Below are 20,732 nucleotides of genomic sequence, written 5' to 3' on the forward strand. Positions count from 1 at the left end.
AAAATTACCATGAAGAAACAGTAAAGCAGGCCAAAGGTGGAGGATAAGGAATTTGATCACGTATCAAAGGCATCAGACATCAAGAGGGGGATGACTTAGCAGGATTCATATTAATACTGAGCTCAGCCAGGCCAGACTTGAAGGCCTAGGTGCAATCCTAGACAAGTAGAAGGTTCAGAGGAGCCTAAGCAACGCTAGGACAAATGTTTTGTCACTGCCTATCTTGGACCTCTTTATTATCCAATCCCTATGGATGAGGATGGCTGGCAGGGAGCCGACGCTCTAGGATCGAGGGTCTGGAGTCTAGCTTTCCCTCCCAGGCAGGAGTAACCGGCTGTCAGAGCTAAGGAGACCACGTCCCGCGACCACCGGACCCACGCGGGTCGGAGCAACGCCCCTTGCCTCAGACCCGAAGTGCCCCCAGAGTCGGCCCAATAGGCAGTGCAACCCACTTCAGGGGCGGGCCCTGCAGGTCGGGCGGGGCGGGGCCGGCACCCTTTATTTGCTGGTGCTCTTGGGCGGGGTTCCAGGCCCCGCCCCGCCGCCCGTTACTGGCCGCATAGTCTCCATCTCCCTCCCCTCAGCCAGCGAAGGCCGGCGCTGGTCGGTCCCGCTCTGCCCAGCGGGAGGGGCCGAGCCCGCGTTCCTCCTCCCTACGGGTTTCACCCTTAAAGCACGAGTCCTGACGCTCCGCCTGTTGGAAAGGGTGCCGGGATCCGGACAGCAATCTGCCAGGGCAGGCCAGGGCCTACCGAAGAGGGCCTGAGACCAGGGAGCAGCCCCAGCTGGCACGCGAGCGTCTCGGCGGGTGAGAGCTGCGAGGGCAGGGGTCCCGGGCGCCATTGCTGGCCGCCAGAGCGCCGCCCGGACCTATTCCGCCCTCAGCTGCTCTACCCGCGCCGGGAGGAGCCGTAGCTCGGGGTCGTCGCCACCCACTGGCCCCTTGTCGTAAATCGTGTGCTTCATCTACCGCGCTCTGCGGGCCGTTGGGACCGAGACCATGTTTGACAAGACGCGGCTGCCGTACGTGGCCCTTGATGTGCTCTGCGTATTGTTGGGTACGTACGCGCCGCCGGCCTGAGGGGCGTGTGCGTGCGAGCCCGGGGTGGGGTGCCCCGGTGGGTACGGGCGTGTGTCTTCTGGGAGGGGACTCGCCGAGAATTGCCCACGGGCGTGGGGGCGGGTGTGTGTTTCTGACGCGCGCACCTTTGCGGGGCAAGACTAGGGGGACGGCTTCCGCAGCCCGGGGATCCCGCTTTGCAGCCTGCACCTCGGTCCGTGTGTGGCTCCCACTGTCTTGTCTGTCGCCCACCGGTGTGCTGAGCCTAGCCCTGCTTGGACGCTGTTCACGTCTCTGCGCTCCGTCCCTTGCTCCTGTCCTCTGTTTCCCGTTCCACTTCCAGCAGAGCCGGGTGGGCTCCTCCCCTCTCTGCTGTAGGGAAGCCCGGTCACTGGCACGTCAGGATCTGTAGAGACACTGGAGGTTTGATTCACTGGGTATTCTCAGTAATAGGCGCCCCGCCTGGTTTATCTTACTTGTGGGAAGCAGTTTAATTTTTCGTCTATAAAAGACTAGAACCTTCCTAATTAGAAGGTGTTACCAGGTTGTAAATTGTCAGGTTGCAAGTAGGTGTGAGGATGCCAAATTTCTGCCTATGGATCTGAAGAAACTGGCTGTTTGGTTGTGTATGCGCGCGTGCTCCAGACCTGCTGTTTCCTTCTCTGTACAGACCTTGCCATGGTGTAGCTTTCCATCTCCTGTGACAGCCCACAAGGAGCACTACACATTCTTTGGCTGCAGCAATTCTGGCGTTGGCTTCCTAATGGAAGAGTTCATTTCTGGGGCTTCAGGTTCCCAATTGCTCCTTGCTTTTGACAAGAAAGAATTGAAGTCATCTGGATAAGGGATAGGCATCTGGATAAAGGATTGGAAGGAATAACTTTCACCTTTTTAATATGTATTGTGAGTAAGGTAATATGTTGAGAACTGTTTAGACGTTGTGGGGGAAAACAAACAAACAAACAAACAAACAAAAAAGCAAGAAGACCTGCTCGAGGTTTGGGTAGCCAGAGTCAGGTATCAAAGTAATGGTACTGGCAACACCTCAGTGTTGGAGATCTGTGACTGTGGCATTCTTGGTGCAGGTGTGCATAATGCCTTTCACCGATAGGAAATATCCCCGATTTGAATCCAGTTTTCCACTTTTCCTGCCTCAAACCTGACCATTTAGGCGGCTGCAGTCTTGCTGAATTCTTATAAATTCTGTTTCCTCTTTTTTGAGGTAAAATCCCTGTATTATTTATGAAATATTTTTATTGTTGACTGAGAGCTCTTTTAGAGCTCCACAGTGAATTTTTGGAGTTAAGTTCAGAAAAGAGAAACAGAATTTTGGAACACTATATTTTATAGAAACAGAAGTAATTCTTTCTCTCTTTTTTTTCCTCCTCAACCCCTTTGGAGAACTAATTCTTCAAATGTCAAAACATACTAATAACTACATTAAATATATTGAAATTTATTTACGATGAAAAATTACCTTTGGTGAAGACATTAAATTTTATTGCCGTTTTAGATTTTTCTTTTTTTTCTTTTAATTCCAGTGTAATTAACATACAGTGTTATATTAGTTTCAGGTGTACAGTATAGTGATTGAACAATTCCATATATTTCACCGTGCTCATTATGATAAATGTACTCTTAATCCCTTTCACTTGTTTCACTGATCTCACTACCTACCTCTCCTCTGGTAAGATGTTAAATTTTAAAATGTGCTAAAGCACAGTGTCACTAGGGCATTGTTAAATGTCACATATATTTTAGTGAAGGGAGAGGAAAATGTTTGGTCACAAGTAGTTTTGATAATTCCAATATATTGGATATTACCTGCCATTGCCACAAATTGTGTACTCTCAGAATTATATCTCTATTTCCTCTTCTCCCTTGTGAGAGTTAATAATTTGTAAAACAAATGTCATGTTTTTTTCTGTGGGCCAAGCACTGTACTAGGATAAGTGAAACCTCATACTGCTTTAAGTTAACCAAAGTTAATATTAATATACACAGTCATATGGTAGGTCTATGTTTTGTTTCTGTGTTTTTAAATTCATCTAAAATGGAGAACCCATTTGTAGTACGGTTTTATAAATTATAAGTTCTTCTGGTCTGTGTTTTCAACATGATGCAAATATCACATAATTGTACTGTAGAGGTAATAACAGTTTTATTGCTATAATTTTATTGACCTGACATTTTCAGGATTTATGATGGCTTTCAAAAAGATGAAATTGTGTTTTTGATTTTAAGTGTTTTTAATGGTTTTGGGAAAAACTTGCTTTGGGGGCTTAGGGATTAAGTATGTTTTAGAAAAAGATACCTGGTCTATTGAAACATGTTTTATCTGTTATTGTATTGCTCAAGTTTCTTTTAAAGTAATTCAGAAGATTTTCATGATGAGCCCAAAATTCCCTTTCCCTAAATAGAAAATGAAGTACTAATTTATTTTAATTTGGTAGATAAGATGACGTTAAATTTAACAATGTCAAGTCTCCATTACAAACAGCAATGAAGGTGCTGGGATACAAAACTTTTTCATACTGGGTTTTGGAAGGCAATACATTTTTATAGCAAATTCACCTCTTGGAGTCTAAAGGTTATTTTAAATTTGGCTTTTATTCACTTTACTGACAGCAGGAGATTGACAGACTAAAATTATGGTAGCTTGAAGAGGGTTATCAATTTGGAATTAACTTTATTCTTTTTCTGTGGAGTATATACAGTTAAGAGTTGCCTATACCAACAAAAAGATGATTAAACACTTCTTAAATACAGGGTTATATGAAAGTGACTCATAATTATAATGTGAATATGTTCCAGGTTCTGTTAATGACCACCCCAACATCATACAGTATATCCATTTTAATTTGATGATGTAACATGATTGTGTCACATGACTACTTTATAATTTTATGGAGTGTGATGTCTGTTGAAGTGATCATTAAACATGTGCTGTGTGTGTTTCTACCTCTCAGTCATGTTTATCATGCAAACATGAATTCCTCCATCTCATAAACCAAATGATGAGTTTCTTCGGTGGATCTGGTGAGTTCTTAGAAAAAGTCAGAATTTTGAGATATAATGTGTATTTGAAATGGAGCATAGTCTTGCCATTTTTCTCTAGATCTTTTGATGATGAGTTCTGTCACTGTAGAAAAGACTGGCTGTAAGTATCTAAGCACACAAGAAAAGCTGCTGGATAGGAAATGATAGCAGGCTGGTATGAAGGGAACTATGTTTTTGCTCATTGTGTTAAATGATGTCCTGAATAAAACTTACTAGTGTTTAATTTCTGAGAGTCATTCCACATTTTATCCCCTGTGGCATAACGCTGCCAGTTATGGACGCTGAGTCCACTGATGGATTCATTGCACATAGGTTGAAGGCTGATTCTGTCAGGTGCATGTTAGGTGCTAGGGATTCAAAGTTGATTAAGACAATCCTTGCCCTAAAGGAGTTCAGGGTCTAATGAAGGACAAATAAACGGCTTATAGTACATCCTGATAAGTGTAATAATTGAGGTATGGAATAGGTGCCCTTTGAGTACAGAGAAGGGACTTGTCTTAGACCTGATCCATTGCAAATAAATGGTTTGTCTGTTTATCCTTAGGGATGCAGAAGGGACAAAAATTACCTAGAATTACTTTTAGAATCTTTTTTTTCTTGCCCACCTTGATGTAGGGCAGTAGAAACCCAAGTAGGTACCCTACATTTATGACTTTTTTGTAGACAGTTCCATGGTGTCTAAAAGATTTAGGAGGAACTGGCAAAAACTTTTTGTATACTTGTGTTTTGCTGTGTGGCAATCATTTAGAATACCTTTTTGTGCTCCACATTCTCCTTTTGCCCCTCCAGATCTGTTCTCCACCTTTATCTGTGCTCTGGGAAGCAGATTCTGTGAGTTGTATCAACTGACCTCTTGGTTTATGGTTTCTGGTTTGCCTTGGTTGGTGGTGTGTCAGTAGGAGGCCTGGAAGAGCCAGTTCCTTCCTGCTGGATTTGTGTTGCTAAAGCCGTTCTGTGTTTTGTGAGTAGGTCACAGCTTCTATTAAATGGCCCTCTTCTGCCAGCCAGCCACAGTTACAGATCTTTCTGGGTTCTGGTAACCCCTTACTTGCCCCTTTAGGCCTAGTGATGATAATGGCTTCCTGATGTTGCTGGCATGGGAGTTTTCCACCATCCCTTGCTGCTTTTCTTAAATCCTGCCTCTGCTTTTGAAGATGGTTCCTTCATTAAATTCTGTTGAATACCTTTTTTGAATGTGCTTTTTTTTTTTGTTTGTTTGTTTGTTTTGCTTGGGCCCTACTGATAACATTCATCCATGTCCAAAACAGATCTGAAGTAGCTTCCCTTTCTTCACTAACATCAGTTACAGCTGCCCATTATAGCAGGTGCAGACAGGAGCTCGTGGGCTCCAATGTTGGCTTTCTTGGAAGAGAGGTTGGTCATAGTTTCCTTACCATGCTCCAAATGTGGTATCATCATTATGCCAAATCGTAGTCAATAGATTAAGAATAAAATCTGGCAGCAAAAAACTGGCAGCCGATGATAGTAGGTGGTTGTGGAATCCCTGTTACTTATTCTTCCCTAGTAATTATCTCAATATGATGTCATATGTCATTGCTGTAATACTGACATCTGCACCTTAAGTATTACCTCTGAAGAGTGATTCCCTTTCCTTTCCCTCATTCTGGACCCCTTTCTCAAGGGGAAAAAAAAATTAAATATTTAGTGAAAGATTTTCACTTGCTAAATAGTTTGCAGCATATTGTGCCTTCCCTTTTCTCCTGACATTCATTCATTCATTCATTCTTGAACATGTGTTTGCTTAGGTGCCTGGCATCATGTTGGATGCTGAAGATAAAAATAAATAGGACAAAATGCTTACCTGATCACTAGCCATTTCAACCTCTGTTAACTTGTATTTATTTTTACAATGTTTTCTTAAATTTATTTTTATTTTTTTAAATGTTTATTTTTGAGAGAAAGAGAGAGAGCACAGGTGGGGGTGTGGGTAGAGAGAGAGAGGAGACACAGAATCTGAAGCAGGCTCTAGGCTCTGAGCTGTTTGCACAGAGCCCATCGCAGAGCTCGAACTGATGAACTTTGAGGTCATGACCTAGATGAAGTCACATGCTTAGCCAATGGAGCCCTGGGAGCCCCTATTTATTTATTTTAGAGAAGAGAGTGTGCACCTGTGTAAGTGAATGCAGGGGGTGGGACACAGAGAGAGAGGGAGAGAGGGAATCCCAAGCCAACTTGGTGATGTCAGCACAGAGCCCTTTGTAGGGCTCAAACCCACAAATTGTGAGTTCATGACCAGAGCTAAAATGAAGAGACACACCCTTAACCAACTGAGCCACCCAGAACTTCCTTTATTAACTTTTATTAAGCAAACCTCTTTTGCTTCTGATGAAAGGTCACTGGGTTTGTGTTTTTTACATATAACTTTTCTATTCCCAGCTACAGAGAGAGGGATGGAATCTCAAAAAATGATCAAAAATTTGTTAAATTGGCATATTCTTTTGTTAGACTGGAATCCTGCCGCAAGAGTTTTTCTACCTTTAAATGGCCAGTTTTGAACAAAAGCAGAGACTTGGAAGAAATTGCTACTGTTTGACTCCAGTTGGTTTTATACAGTTGAATTTTAACTTTAATTTACCTTGCTTGGAATAAAGTATGGAAATGTTTAGAGACTGTTCTTCTCCATAGATTTTATGAAATGTGAATTCTTCATTTATATTCTCTTTGAGTTACATCCCTTTGGAAACTCAGGGGCGTGCTATGGATCTTGATTACTCTTTTTTTGTTTAGTCATTTTTGGCTGAGCTCTACCAAAGTTTCCTATGTATGCTCAGCTTGGGGGATTTTTTTTTTTTTTTTTTATTCTCTTGGATAAGAAACTGAAGTTTAAGTTGTTATTGTTTACCCTAGTAAAAAAGAGAATTTGGAAGAAAGTCACTAAACTCCCAGATTTTAAGTGAACCAGTTAAAATATAGTTTCAATTTTATGGAAAGGAATTTGGAATGTTAATTGTCTGCTTCCTCCTAATTTAGGTGGCTTAATTCAGCATTTGGGATGGAAATACACAGTCTCTGTAATAAGCTAGTTAAGGATTACATAGACACTGTCTTGTCTGATTTTCATTTTAAAAAGCATTCACCATTCAGATATTATGAACAGTGGATACAAGTAGCTTTCTCTTCTCTTCCTCCTCCTTTACTTCTTCCCTTCAGCCTTCTTGCTGTCTAGGTTTAAAGCCTAGATGGCTTATAATTTTTTGTTTGTTTTGTTTTTTAATTAAAACTAGTCTAACATTGGAAATATCTTGTTTTTTATAAACAATTAATTTTCCTTTAAAATATTAGAGAGGCAGCATAGTCTAACGATGATCTCTGGATCCAAATTGCTTTACATTTCACTTCCTCCATTTACTAACTGTGTGACCTTGGGCAGTTTTCTTCTTTGTGTCTCTCTTTGCTAATAAAAGTACCTACCTTATATGGTTGTTGTGAAGCTTAAGTGAGTTGTATGTAAAGAGCTTAGAGCAGTGTCTTGTACTTAATGTGCGTGATACATTTGTGAAATAAAATCAATCTTCTGTAATCCTACTAACTGTAACATAATTATTTTCATAGCAGTAACATCAGCTAGTTTTGTATTAGGGGCAAAAACACTCTCAAACTTTGAAACATTTCTGATGCATACTCATAGAATGTCTTTGAAGCTTACAGAGCATATTGAAATAGTAGTGTTGTATCAGTCATGTGTAAAAGCCACATATATGATCTCCAAGTAGTGGTAATCCCAGCAGTGGTGGAAATTAATCTGTATAGGTCTGTGGTAGAGAGTAATTAAACAAATAAAAAAACTTTATACCATGCTAAGTCCTGAATTTCACCTTAATCAAGAAAATGGAGTTATCTGTACTCTGAGTCACCTTCACTACTTTTATTGCCTAGGCCATGGAAATGGTCATTCCCTATAAAAAGTGAACTTCATATTTTCAAAATTTGTGAATGGCCTTCATTGTACATCCTCATTTGTGCAAATTCTATTATTTGAATTCTTCTCTGCAGTTAAATGGACAACAAACAATTGTTGTGTAATACCTCTCCATACCCTCCTCTCCATCTTTTTAATTTTTTTCATTTATTATATTCTTTAAATTAAAAAAAAATTTTTAATTCAGGAGTAGAATTTAGTGATTTATCGCTTAAATACAATACCCACTGCTCATCACAAGTGCCCTCCTTAATGCCTATCACCCATTTAGCCCATCCTCCCATCCATCTTTCCTCCAGCAACCCACAGTTTCTTCTGTCTAGTTAAGAGTCTCTTTTGGTTTGCCTTACTCTTTGTTTTTATCTTATTTTATTTTTCCTTCCCTTATGTTCAACTGTTTTGTTTCTTAAATTCTACATATGAGTGAGATCATACGGTATTTGTCTTTCTCTGATTGACTTTTCTGCTTAGCATAATACACTCTAGTTCCATCCACGTGGTTGCAAATGGCAAGGTTTTATTCTTTTTGATGGTTGAGTAATATTCCATTGTATATACATCCACATTTTTATCCATTCATCAGTCGATGGACATTTGGGCTCTTTCCATTACTCTTGCTTTTTTCAGTCAGGTGTTTCTTTTGATGTATATTAATGTGAAATTTGTGTGTGTGTATGTGTGTGTGTGTGTATAGATGTGTGTGAGAACAGTATTAAGTTTTTTAAATATTTGACTTTGCATTATCTTTATTAAGCACCTATAATGTGCTTAATGCAATGTTAGTAGCTATAAATATTACTGTAAAAAAGATAACATTTCTAAACTAATATTTAAGACAGTTACAGATGTTTGTAAATGGCATGAAAGAGTTCAAACAAGGTAGAAGAGTGTCAGACAGTGGAGGGTGTCAATCTCAAAGAAGGCTTCTCTGAGGAGGTGATACTTGAATTAAGATTTAAGGATGAAAATAAGGAGGGTATGGGGGAACTGGAAGAAGATGATTCCGGATGATTCCAGGCACAGGGAAGAGCAAGTGTTGAGGGCCAAATGATGAAGAGCATTTTGTAACAGGAAAGAGGCCAGTGTGACTGGAATATAGTATGCATCCATGGTATTCTTTCATTTCTTTTTTAAATTTTTGTATTAAAAAAATTTTTTTGTTTATTTTTAAGAGAGACAGACAGAATGCGAGTGGGTTAAGGGCAGAGAGAGAGGGAGACACAGAAGCAGAAGCAGGCTCCAGGCTCTGAGCTGTCAGCAGAGTCTGATGCAGGGCTCGAACCCACGGACCATGAGATCATGACCTGAGCTGAAGTCGGACACTTAACTGACTGAGCCACCCAGGTGCTCCAATTTCTTTTTTCTCTTCTCTTCTCTTCTCTTCTCTTCTCTTCTCTTCTCTTCTCTTCTCTTCTCTTCTCTTCTCTCTTTTGGAGAAAGGGAGAGACAACATGAGTGGGGGAGGAGCAGAGGGAGAGAGAGTGAGGGAATCTTAAGCAGGCTCCATACCCACTGCAGAGCCTCACTTGGAACTTGATCCCAGGACCATGAGATCATGACCAGAGCCAAAATCAAGAATCTGGTGCTTAACTGACTGAGCCACCCAGACCCCTCTCCATGGTATTCTTAATAGTGAATTTTGTAACCAACTTCTAAATGTCAAAGTGGATAATAATAATAACTGACATTTGTTTAGTGATTACTAGGCCCTGTGTGGCCTGTAAGGTCTCTTAACAACTTGCTCAGGGAGGGTAGTTTGGTCATCTCTATTCTGTAGGTGATAGAACTGAGGCCTAGAATATTTGGGAAACTCTTCCAATGGAACCCAGCCAAGAAGTGATATAATTGGGAATTGGGAAATGGATTTTTAAGGATTATAACTTTTGAATGCAAATTGGTCAATATTTAAGAAAGGTACTAATAAAAGGAGAAGTTGACAAAGGAGAGGTTTAGGAGATTAGTTGATTGTAAAAACAATGATTATTTTTAGGTAGCCTAACTGTTTTATGACTATCTTAATTCTATATGATGTGCCTTCAGAATCCATTTCTACCTAACGATATTTTGAGCATGTGCCTGCTACCCAAAGGAGGCACTTTAATTTTTCATAACTCAAATTCCTAACTACTACTAAGAGTTTGCCAAGACAGCATATCATCCTTGAATTTGCCCTGTTAAGTAACATACCCACAGACTTTTTTTTCAGGTAGCATTGTTGGCATTTCTATACAGGAAAGGAAGACTTTTGGTCTTCACTATATTTCATGGGAGTCATGTGTGTAGAGTTCAGAGTCACCTTTGGGAACTCATTACAGCGGATATAGTTAGAATCTCATGGTTTAGTTCTCATTTGTCACTGTTTGGAAATGTTTCCTGAGTCTTTTTCAGGGTGGGGTGCCCAGGAAAATGACATATAGGAAATGTGTCCTAGATGAGCTCTTGAGTTAATTGGCAGCTTGTTAAGTGAGGTTCTGCCTTGCCTTTTGGTACATTTACATCAGCAGTAAGAGAGATGGGTTGACTGCCTAGGCGCTTGAGGGGTAAATGAGGAAAAGAGAAGAAAAACATTATTCATTGAATGCCTAAACGAATCTTTTGTAAATTTCTTACATAAACTCAGGCAATCATCATAAAGCTCTGAGGTTTTAGCCTTACTTTATGTCACAGCATTGGAATACAAAAATGGGTGAAAAAAGTAAACAAAAGCCTTGGTTCTCAAATAGCTCTTGTTTACTGTGGAAGACAGACTCATAAGAAACAGTGACAATACTGTATAGTAAGTTGAATGCCTGATATTTCCTAGCTCTGAGGTTACTAAGAGTAAGACAGGGTCTCTACACTGAAGAGATATGCAAAGGCTTGTAAATGGAGATTGGTTGGTATTTTAATGAAGTCTATCTGTATTTCAAAATGATTTCTTCTTAAACGGTTGCTTTTACTTTCCAGCATAAATAATGTGCACCTTTGGGCACATTACTTTTGTCTAGTTCTAAATTCTGTAAATAATTCCTGTGGAAAGTTCAGGCCCCATTTGTATTGCTGGATAAAGACACAGGAGGTGGGTGTTCAGAAGGTGTGTGGCACATGGTAGGCATTCAAGTATTTGTTACATGAATGAATAGGCAATACACTTGAGTCAGCTACTCTTCCAGGGTTTGAATTCTAGACCCATCTATTAATAACTGTATGACACTGGGCAGGTCACTTCACCTCTATGAGTTTCGTCATCTAATGAGGAAAAAGATGATACTAACAGGGCATTTTTCATAGTGCTGTGAAATTAGCTGAGATAATGTATGAGACAATGTATATGAAGTGTTTAGCACAGTGAAGTGTTAAGCATAATCCTGGCCTGTGCTGCTGTTATCATTATTAAACTAAAAACCACTTTGGTACCAGTGACCCAGTGTGTTATTTAAATTTAATATCATGTGCTGGTGACTCTTCTTTTGGAGCATTATTTAGTGTTCTAGTTTCAGTTAAAAATTGTTTTTTCTTTTTTTAATTTTTTTTTTCAACGTTTATTTATTTTTGGGACAGAGAGAGACAGAGCATGAACGGGCGAGGGGCAGAGAGAGAGGGAGACACAGAATCGGAAACAGGCTCCAGGCTCTGAGCCATCAGCCCAGAGCCCGACGCGGGGCTCGAACTCACGGACCGTGAGATCGTGACCTGGTTGAAGTCGGACGCTTAACTGACTGCGCCACCCAGGCGCCCCAAAAATTGTTTTTTCTTAACGATTATTTATTTTTGAAAGAGAGAGACAGAGAATGAGCAGGGGAGGGGCAGAAGGAGAGGGAGACACAGAATCTGAAGTAGGCTCCAGGCTCAGAGCCTGAGTTGGGGCTCAAACTCATGAACTGTGAGATCATGACCTGAGCCAAAGTCAGATGCTTAACTGACTGAGCCACCCAGGCACCCCTAGTTTCAGTTTAAATGACATTGACATTGGAAACTGGTTTATATTTCAGTTTTTAGTGCCCAGATCACTTTAGGAAATGTTTTTATTACTTCCAACCTATTTCTCAGAGGAATCAGCTCACAAAGATCTTCTGATTTTGCTTCTAGGTGAGCAATATTCCCACAACTCATAGGCAAGGTACCCAAATGAATGTGGCTGGAGAGAGAACAGTGTAATAGAATAGATGTGTGAACTAGTAATAGCATGGTTTGGATAGTCCTAACTCCTCTTAGTACCCATTTCCTAAAACATGGAGGTTTTATTTGTTAAATATAAACTTATCAAGACCCAACTTGAGGTTGAAGGAGCTAAACATAACCAGTTCTCATCATAACTTTTCATCAATAAGATTTTGTATTTTCTTCTTTCCAGAGTTTAAGAAATCGGTATATATATATAGTGATCACACCCATCTGCAGTGTTCTGAGATAGCCCTAACTTTAGGTAGTAGCCTTCTTCAGAGAGACAATTTGTTAAATATATGACCAAATGTAATTAAAATCCATACTTTTATGATATTTAACTTAAAAACTATGTTTTTGGGGCACCTGGGTGTCTCAGTTGGTTAAACGTCGGACTCTTGATTTCCTGATCTTATGGTTTGTGAGTTTGAGCCCTGAGTCAGGCTCTGTGCTGATAGCATTGAGCCTGTTTGGGATTCTCTATTTCCTTGTCTCTCTGCCCTTCGCCGATTCATACTCTGTCTCAAAGTAAATAAACTTAAAAAAAAAAAAAAAAGTAAATAAACTTAAAAAAAAGCTCTTGAGTTTTCAGTCAGCATGCACAGCTGTCATCAGAAGGACAAAGGTAGTTTTCACACTAATGTGTGAAGAACATAAAATAGCTTGTTAATTATTAAATCCCCCCTCAAAAATAAGTAAGTAAAATTTAAAAAAAACTGTTTTTTAAAAAAAACATAGTTTTTCAAATGACATCGTAATTTGATTTGGAAAATATAACTAGCATAGTTTGGCAGTGTAGCAGAAGCAAGTGATGTTTATTGTATTTTACTTTTTTTTTTTTTTCAAATGGCATGGATAAGAGAAAGGAATTTTAAATGGACTCCTTTCCAAATATGTATTGTTTCTGACTCAATGGCTCAGTTGGGAAAAGGTTTCTTCAACTGTGATGTTATCAAAACTTGCTAGGCAGGTTATGGGTAATATTCAACTTTATAGCTAGTGTTGGATATCTAAATTAATACTAACTTTATGTCTCACAGTATGAGTGAGAGTTTAAGTGCTGTCATTGAATGTAGTCTAATTATGAACCAAATCTAATTGCAAGTAAGTAAATTACCTTTTATGGAGATAGGTTTTTAAATGGGCCTTCCCCCTTGCTTAGGATTTGATATAGTGGAGGTTTTGTCGTGAGCGGCAATTTGTTTTGTAACTTTATTTAAATACTTTAGAGTATGATCTAGCAGTGAAGGCAGTTGGTTTGGAAGTCAGATTCTGGTTTTGCTTCTGCTATTCTTTCTGATCACATGGGCAAGATCTCATGGGCTGCTTCATTTATTTATGTGTAATTTCTTTTTTTTTTAAAATTTTTTTTTTTCTTCAACGTTTTTATTTATTTTTGGGACAGAGAGAGACAGAGCATGAACGGGGGAGGGGCAGAGAGAGAGGGAGACACAGCATCGGAAACAGGCTCCAGGCTCCGAGCCATCAGCCCAGAGCCCGACGCGGGGCTCGAACTCACGGACCGCGAGATCGTGACCTGGCTGAAGTCGGACGCTTAACCGACTGCGCCACCCAGGCGCCCTATTTATGTGTAATTTCTAATGAGAATAATATCTGCCTTGCCTCTCTCTCAGGATCACAGTGGTAAGCAAACCGTGCTGATTAAGAAGAGTCAGTTGCTGCAGAATATATTAACAGCATTTGACACCAGTGGACTCAGGGTAGGAAGACAGAGAGCACATAGTATACGAGGGGGTATTTTGAGCAACTGCAGCAGACTTGTAGGAGATCAATTATAAGTCTAGTCTGGTGAAGAATGGGGTGATTGTTATTGTCAGCAGAAAGTAGGAAAAAGCTGAAAACTGAAGTGTTTAGGAAGTAATGATAGGCACTGATACAAAGTAATGTAGACCACTCCCCCTCGTTTCCTCTTTTGCCACACTTAGGTACACAACTTTATCAGTGACTAGGTGGCTCATGAAATCCTGGAACTAGTTCGTTATTCTTGCCTTAGTCATACTGTGACAAATGGGAACATGTGCTACCTTGAAAAGCCATTGTAAAATATAATTTCGTCAGACTGAAATTTTAATGAAGGGATTTTTATTTTTTTAAAAAGGTGGAGATTAGTGTTCACCTACTATTTAATTAAAAAAGGAAAGAAACTACGATTTTAATGTAGTCTGCTGAATATCAGATTATTGTATCACTAGTAGTTTGTCTTCAGTAAAGTCTGTCAGATTCTTTTGGCAAAGATCTAACACACCAAGGGAATCTCTTCTAACATTGTAATCGGCCTGTGCTATGCTCTATTCCGTTGACCTGCAGAATAATAAACAGGTGAGAGATGTTCCTTGAAATAGAGTAATTACATTTTCTAAGATTTTCAATTTTTCTCAGTACTAGTCTTGCAGTTCATTAGCTGATTAATGATTGGAATGGTAACACCTGAGTGTTACTGTGTAGCTGTAGCTGCCTGCCTGATGATTACTATGTGGGGCGTTGGGACCCATTGGACAGGTAAGGAGTTTCATCTACCCTACAGCCATGGAAACTCAACATCAATTAGAAGTATGGCACCAGAATTAAGGTAACATGGCCAAAGTTATAAGAAAATCTTGACAAAATTGAGTACTATTTAAGAGCTTATTTTTTTGTTAGCTAATAATTAAAACATACATTTAAAAGCATTGAATTATTCAATAGCCCTTACTGAAATTTTAAACTCAAGAGAGCCTCTTGATATGGCCCTGATGTGGGCTTTCGCTAAATAAATTTATTTTAATAAAAAGGGAGGCAAAAAGAATGAGGAAAAAGAAAAGAAAGGAGGTAAATATTGCTGGATGGTCTGTTTTTGCCTTCAAAGGGGAGTTCAGGAGAGGATGAAGCTTCCTCAATAGGAAGAAGATTGAGAAAATTAATCATGAGGATGTGTGCTTCACAAGGTCTGAGATTGCTTGCTGCCCAGTAAAAAGACTGTGGTGGAGATTCTGATTTTTCATTTGGAAAATATAAGGATCACATAAAATAGATAAAATTAATATAAAATTAATGAAGTAAAGAGCTGGCCTTTAAGTTGGTCAGTTAATTCAACCTATGTTTAGGATTTACTAAGGGAAAAAATCAGATTGCTGGAAAAATGCTGTGATAGTTACCATATTTCACGTCCTTGGACTTTTCATGATTACAGATGATATGCTGGGATAGGGAGACTTTATAACTTGGTCGAGTATTTGTTAAGTTAAAGTGTTAGTAAAGGTAGAGGAGTTTGAAATTTTGAACTATCAGAAAGAACAAACAATGAAATCTTACAATTCATACAGGTGCTAGCCATAGACATATTTCAGTGGATTATCTAAATGCAATGCAGTAGAAGGTGTTTATGTACTAGGAGATACAGACTTATTAATACTTAGTAGAGTAAAGGATGTGAATCATATCTGTGCATCCATCTTATAATTACCCAAAATAAGAGAGAAACAGACTGTTCCATTTTAAAGAAGTTAGAATGCAGGGTGTCTTACCTTGTAGTTTCAATAGAACTTTATTTAAAAAAAAAATGTATTTTACCAATATAGGAAATGATTTCCATTTGTTTTTAGTAACATATAAAAGTTTTTAGAGATTTTTTTTTTTTTTTGATTTATGGGATGCATTTTAAGTTAGGTGTGTGGACACTGGAAACATACAGGTTTGAGTTTGAATTCCACTTCTTTCACCTACAATTAGGGTAAATCACCCATGTTCACAGCTTCAGTTTCTTTATCTGAAAAGGGCTGGGTCTTTATCTGTATATTCTCTTAGGCTTATTTATTCTCCATTACATAGGAGTCATCTATTCCACAAGTATTTGTCCCTCACATGTTGTGTGCCACACTCTTAGAGGAGATGTGTATAATCAGACAAATAAATAATAAATATAAAAATAAGCTAATAAGTGCTATAAAGGAGAGAGATGAGTACTGTTAAGGTTTATAAAAAGTTTTGAATAGGGGCGCCTGGGTGGCTTGGTCGGTTGGGCGTCCGACTTCGGCTCAGGTCATGACCTCACGGTCCGTGGGTTCGAGCCCCGTGTCGGGCTGTGTGCTGACAGCTCAGAGCCTGGAGCCTGCTTCCGATTCTGTGTCTCCCTCTCTCTCTGCTCCTCCCCAGTTCATGCTCTGTGTCTCTCTCAAAAATAAATAAACGTTAAAAAAAATAAATAAATAAATAAAAATAAAAAAAAGTTTTGAATAGAAGCATGGGGTAGCTTTTTAAAATGATGACTTTGGATATAGGGTAGAATAATATATTAGGGCTGGAAAAGAATGGGTTTAGGGAGATGAGTTAGGAAGCTGTTGAAATAGTCCAAGTGAAGAGCACCTGGGGGGTTCAGTTGGTTGGGCGTCTGGCTTTGGCTCAGGTCATGATCTCACAGTCTGTGAGTTCAAGCCCTGTGTTGGGCTCGGTGCCGACGGCTTGGAGCGTGAAGCCTGCTTCGGATTCTGTGTCTCCCTCTCTCTCTGCCCCTTCCCCACTCACACTCTGTCTCTCTCTCAAAATAAAATTAAAAAATGTTAAAAAAAAAAAAAGAAAGAAATAGTCCAAGTGAGATAATGGTAGTAAGACTAATGAGGGAGTGGTGCAGATGGAGAAAGGTGGATGGATTTAAGAAATATTTGGGAGGCAAAATGGACAGGTTTTGGTGAAACATAGAATGTGGGGAATCAGAGAGAGGGAGATAACAAGGATAGTTCTGAAAGTTCTGTCTTGTTTAATGGATGGATGTTAATTGCTGCCAGATAATGAGTTGGGGGGCATTAGATGAGAACGTGACCTGATATAGGAAGAGGGGTAGAGAAGAGAGAATGATTTTGGTTTTGAGCACCTTATGTTTAAGATGCTTTTGAGATTTTGAAGAGGAAGTCAAGTCCTTGTTTGCACAAATGGAGTAGTCTGAGGAGTAGTCTGAGTATGGGGAGTCACTGGCATATTCATGGTAGTCAAAGTCATAAAAATTGAAATCTCAAGCAGGAGTTATAAAGTGAGGAGAGAAGGTTTCAGACAGAGTTTTAAGAAACACCAGCATTTCAGATTGTTGGGAAGGAAGGAAGAACACAAGACTGAGAGGAAACCCTAATAACTCGGAGAATGTTTCCAGAAAGTCCAGTGAAGAGAGTGCTCCAAGGAGAGAGTGGTAACAATGTCTACATTCTCCTGAAATGTCAAGTAAGATAAAGTCTGTAAAGTGTCCAGTGGGTTTAGTTATACAAATGTCATTGATAGCCTTTTCTTATGTAAAGAAAGCAGTTTCCATATTTGAGTGGTCTGAGAAGTGGGTATTTGGTAAAGAAATGGAAATTGTGGGTATTGGTAATTACTTTAAAATGTTGGACTGAGAAAGGAGAGTATAGTAGAGAAGATTCCAAGCACTGGCCCTAGGAATCATTTCGGAGAGTGGGAGGAGATCAGTTAGGGGTATCAGCTGAAACCCTAATAGGCTGGGATAATAGGTTCTTGTGGTTACCTATGACATGCTGGATGGGGAAGAATGATCTTGCCAGATACAGGAATACCTTTTTTTTTTTTTTTTTTTAAATTTTTTTTTTCCAACGTTTATTTATTTTTGGGACAGAGAGAGACAGAGCATGAACGGGGGAGGGGCAGAGAGAGAGGGAGACACAGAATCGGAAACAGGCTCCAGGCTCCGAGCCATCAGGCCAGAGCCCGACGCGGGGCTCGAACTCGCGGACTGCGAGATTGTGACCTGGCTGAAGTCGGACGCTTAACCGACTGCGCCACCCAGGCGCCCCAGGAATACCTTTTTAAAAAAACAACTGTATTCCCAAGTGTGTGTGGTGAGGGGGAGGGTGGGGGCTAGGTGGGTTTTACACCTAATGTGGGGCTTGAGCCCAGGACCCTGAGATCAAGAGTCAAATGCTCTACTGACTGAGCCAGCCTGGAGCCCCTAGGAATACCATTTTTAGATATATGGTACTGTGTAAGAATAGTTGGACTTCTTAAAGAATCCTCTTTGTTGAGAAGAATGGATTACTTGGTATCCTTGTTTTCCAAGTAACTGTTACCAAGTATGGTGGAGTTTGGGATGTGGAGCCTGATAAACTTGGTTTCAAAATTCTGCTTTGCTATATATTCTTGATTTAGGTCACACAGATGGTTATTTAGTCCTGCCGAGCTTCAGTTTCTTGACTTGTGTGATGGAGAGAATACTGTCTACTTAATAGATTTGTTAGGGATGAGAATCTGTGTAAATAAAGCACCTAGTACTTTTTTCTTAAAGTTTATTAAAATTTTTTTTTCAGTGTTTATTTCTTTTTGAGAGAGAGAGAGTGCAAGCAGGGGAGGGGCAGAGAGAGAGGGAGACACAGAATCCGAAGCAGGCTCCAGACTCCAAGCTGGCAGCACTGAGCCTGATGTGGAGCTTGAACTCATGAACCGTGAGTTCATGATGTCAGCTGAAGTTGGATGCTTAACCAACTGAGCCACCCAGGTGTCTCTATTTTTGCGAGAGACAGAGACCACATGAGTGGGGGAGGTGCAGAGAGAGAGGGAGAGAGAGAAATCCAAGCATGCTCTGCACTGTCAGCACAGAGCCCAATGCGGAGCTTGAACCCATGCATGAAAACATGAGATCATGACCCGAGCCGAAACCAGTGCCCCAAGCACTGAGTACTTATTAGGCACTCAACAAACTAATGTCTGCGTGTCCTTTTTCTTGCTTCCCAACTAGCTGCTGTTTATTGTGTAGTTTCAGCATTGAATGTTTGCTCTTACTCTTGAAGTAATACTTGGTGGGAGTACCTCCTTCAGTTTATCTTCTGTATAAAATAACTTGAGTGGCACAAACATACATTTTTGGGAAAATGGATATATGATTTGCTACTGCAGTAATCATAACCATTAAAAAAAGAATTTTACCAGTTTTTTTTTACTTGTGTGCATTTAAAAAAAAGTGTGTGTGTGTGTGTGTCTTAAACAAAGCTTACTAATTTAGATATGCCATTTTGGTGACTTCCTGCCAAAGTAAGAGTTCTTATATTTTTCTTCAGAGACACATCTTAGTATGACTCTTTTTAGTTTTTGGATCCTCGCCATTTGCCGTAATTTCAGACTAGACATGATGGATCCACATAAATACTTCTAAGATTTACATTACATGATACATTTTTTAAAGGGGGACATGTGAACTGTTAAAAGCAGGTGAGGTCTCAGGTCTGGATTTTATTTGGTTTATTTAAAATTTTTGATTTATAGTTTTGATTCTTAAATTATTTCTTACTCATCTTTTGAGCATCGAGATAACTAATTTTGTACCAAAATGGTGAAATCAATTTAAGTTGCTAAAGCAGTCTCCTGAAAGGTTTTTAAATCTGCCCCCAACCACCACCATACATAACCTCTTAAGTGGCATTTATGCATTACCTTTCTAGAAGATGACTGTCCTAGAAATTTTAAAAGCGTATCACTTTGCCAGCTTTATTCAAGAATCACTATAATAATGAACACACACTTGTTATTGTTTGAAATATAGACCTTATCACTGAGTGGGAGAAGTTGACCAGCTACTCATACAAGAGACTTTGTTGGTTAAGCGAAGTTTGTAGATGGGATTGCTGAGACTGGAAGTCTCATTGTAAATTCAGAGAGAGAAGTAAATTAACCATGTGTTCCCATCTGAACAACAGAGGCGTTGTTTTAAAAGCTTAAATAAAAACCAGATAGAACCCTATAGGTCATAATTTCTTTAAAGACTAAATAAACTCTTCAAAGAGGAACCTCTTCAAAGAGGAATCTTTCCCTTGATTTACTATCTTACACTGTTTTGTGAAATTTGTTGGCTATTGAAAAGCCTTTGAAGAAAGATAACTAAAACACATGTAGTGAGGGGAACTGGTTGGCTCAGTTGGTTAAGTGTCCAGCTTTGGCTTAGGCAATGATCTCATGGTTCATGGGTTCAAATCCCACATGGGGCTCTGTGTGGACATTGCAGAGCCTGCTTGGGATTCTGTTTCTCTCCCTCTCCCTCTGCTCCTCCCGCACTTGCACACATGTGCTTGGGCTCTCTCTCTCTGTCAAAATAAATAAATAAACAAAAAAATAAAAATAAAATACAGGTAGTTACTTCATGAAGTCCTCTTGTATATGTGTTGATGCATTTTCCAAGTTAAAAATTACTTTTTCATTAGAGGCAATAGGCAGAGGAGAAAGATCGGGGAATAAGCATTTATTGTCTTAATGTGCCAGGTGCTATGTTAGGCACATTACTAGGCTCTTAGTTCACAACTGTTCTGGGAGGTATATAAATAGTATTTATTTGCATTCACCATGTGAGAAAATTGAGCTAGATAGGTAAGTAATTTGCCCATGTTCATTTAAGTTTAATAACTGGGAGAATGCCAAAAGTAAACCCAGCTCGGTGGAAAAGTCCCAGTTCTATGCAGGACCTCACCCTGCCACACCAAAGATTTCATGAGTAGTTATATAGAAGCTAGAGCGGCGAGTAGATGTTAGCTAGGTGGAAGGGGTGGG

The 20,732-nt window shown here is 39.7% G+C and overlaps 1 protein-coding gene across 3 annotated transcripts in view; it reads left to right on the top strand.

Moving 5' to 3' along the window:
* The first annotated feature begins 593 nt into the window (after nucleotides 1-593).
* PLPP1 (phospholipid phosphatase 1) overlaps nucleotides 594-20,732 on the top strand; it is a 90,099-nt gene continuing 69,960 nt past the window's right edge. Inside the window, exon 1 of one of the 3 annotated variants that reach the window (XM_025924381.2) lies at nucleotides 594-1,058. In XM_025924381.2, coding sequence (XP_025780166.1) covers nucleotides 1,001-1,058 — 58 coding nt within the window. In that variant the 5' untranslated portion in view covers nucleotides 594-1,000. The remainder of the gene's footprint in view (nucleotides 1,059-20,732) is intronic. The other 2 variants (XM_025924380.2, XM_086700931.1) reach the window with 2 other exon arrangements.

This window comes from Puma concolor, chromosome A1, assembly GCF_028749965.1.
Source record: "Puma concolor isolate L17-30 chromosome A1, mPumCon1.1.hap2, whole genome shotgun sequence".
NCBI classification, from domain to species: domain Eukaryota; kingdom Metazoa; phylum Chordata; class Mammalia; order Carnivora; family Felidae; genus Puma; species Puma concolor.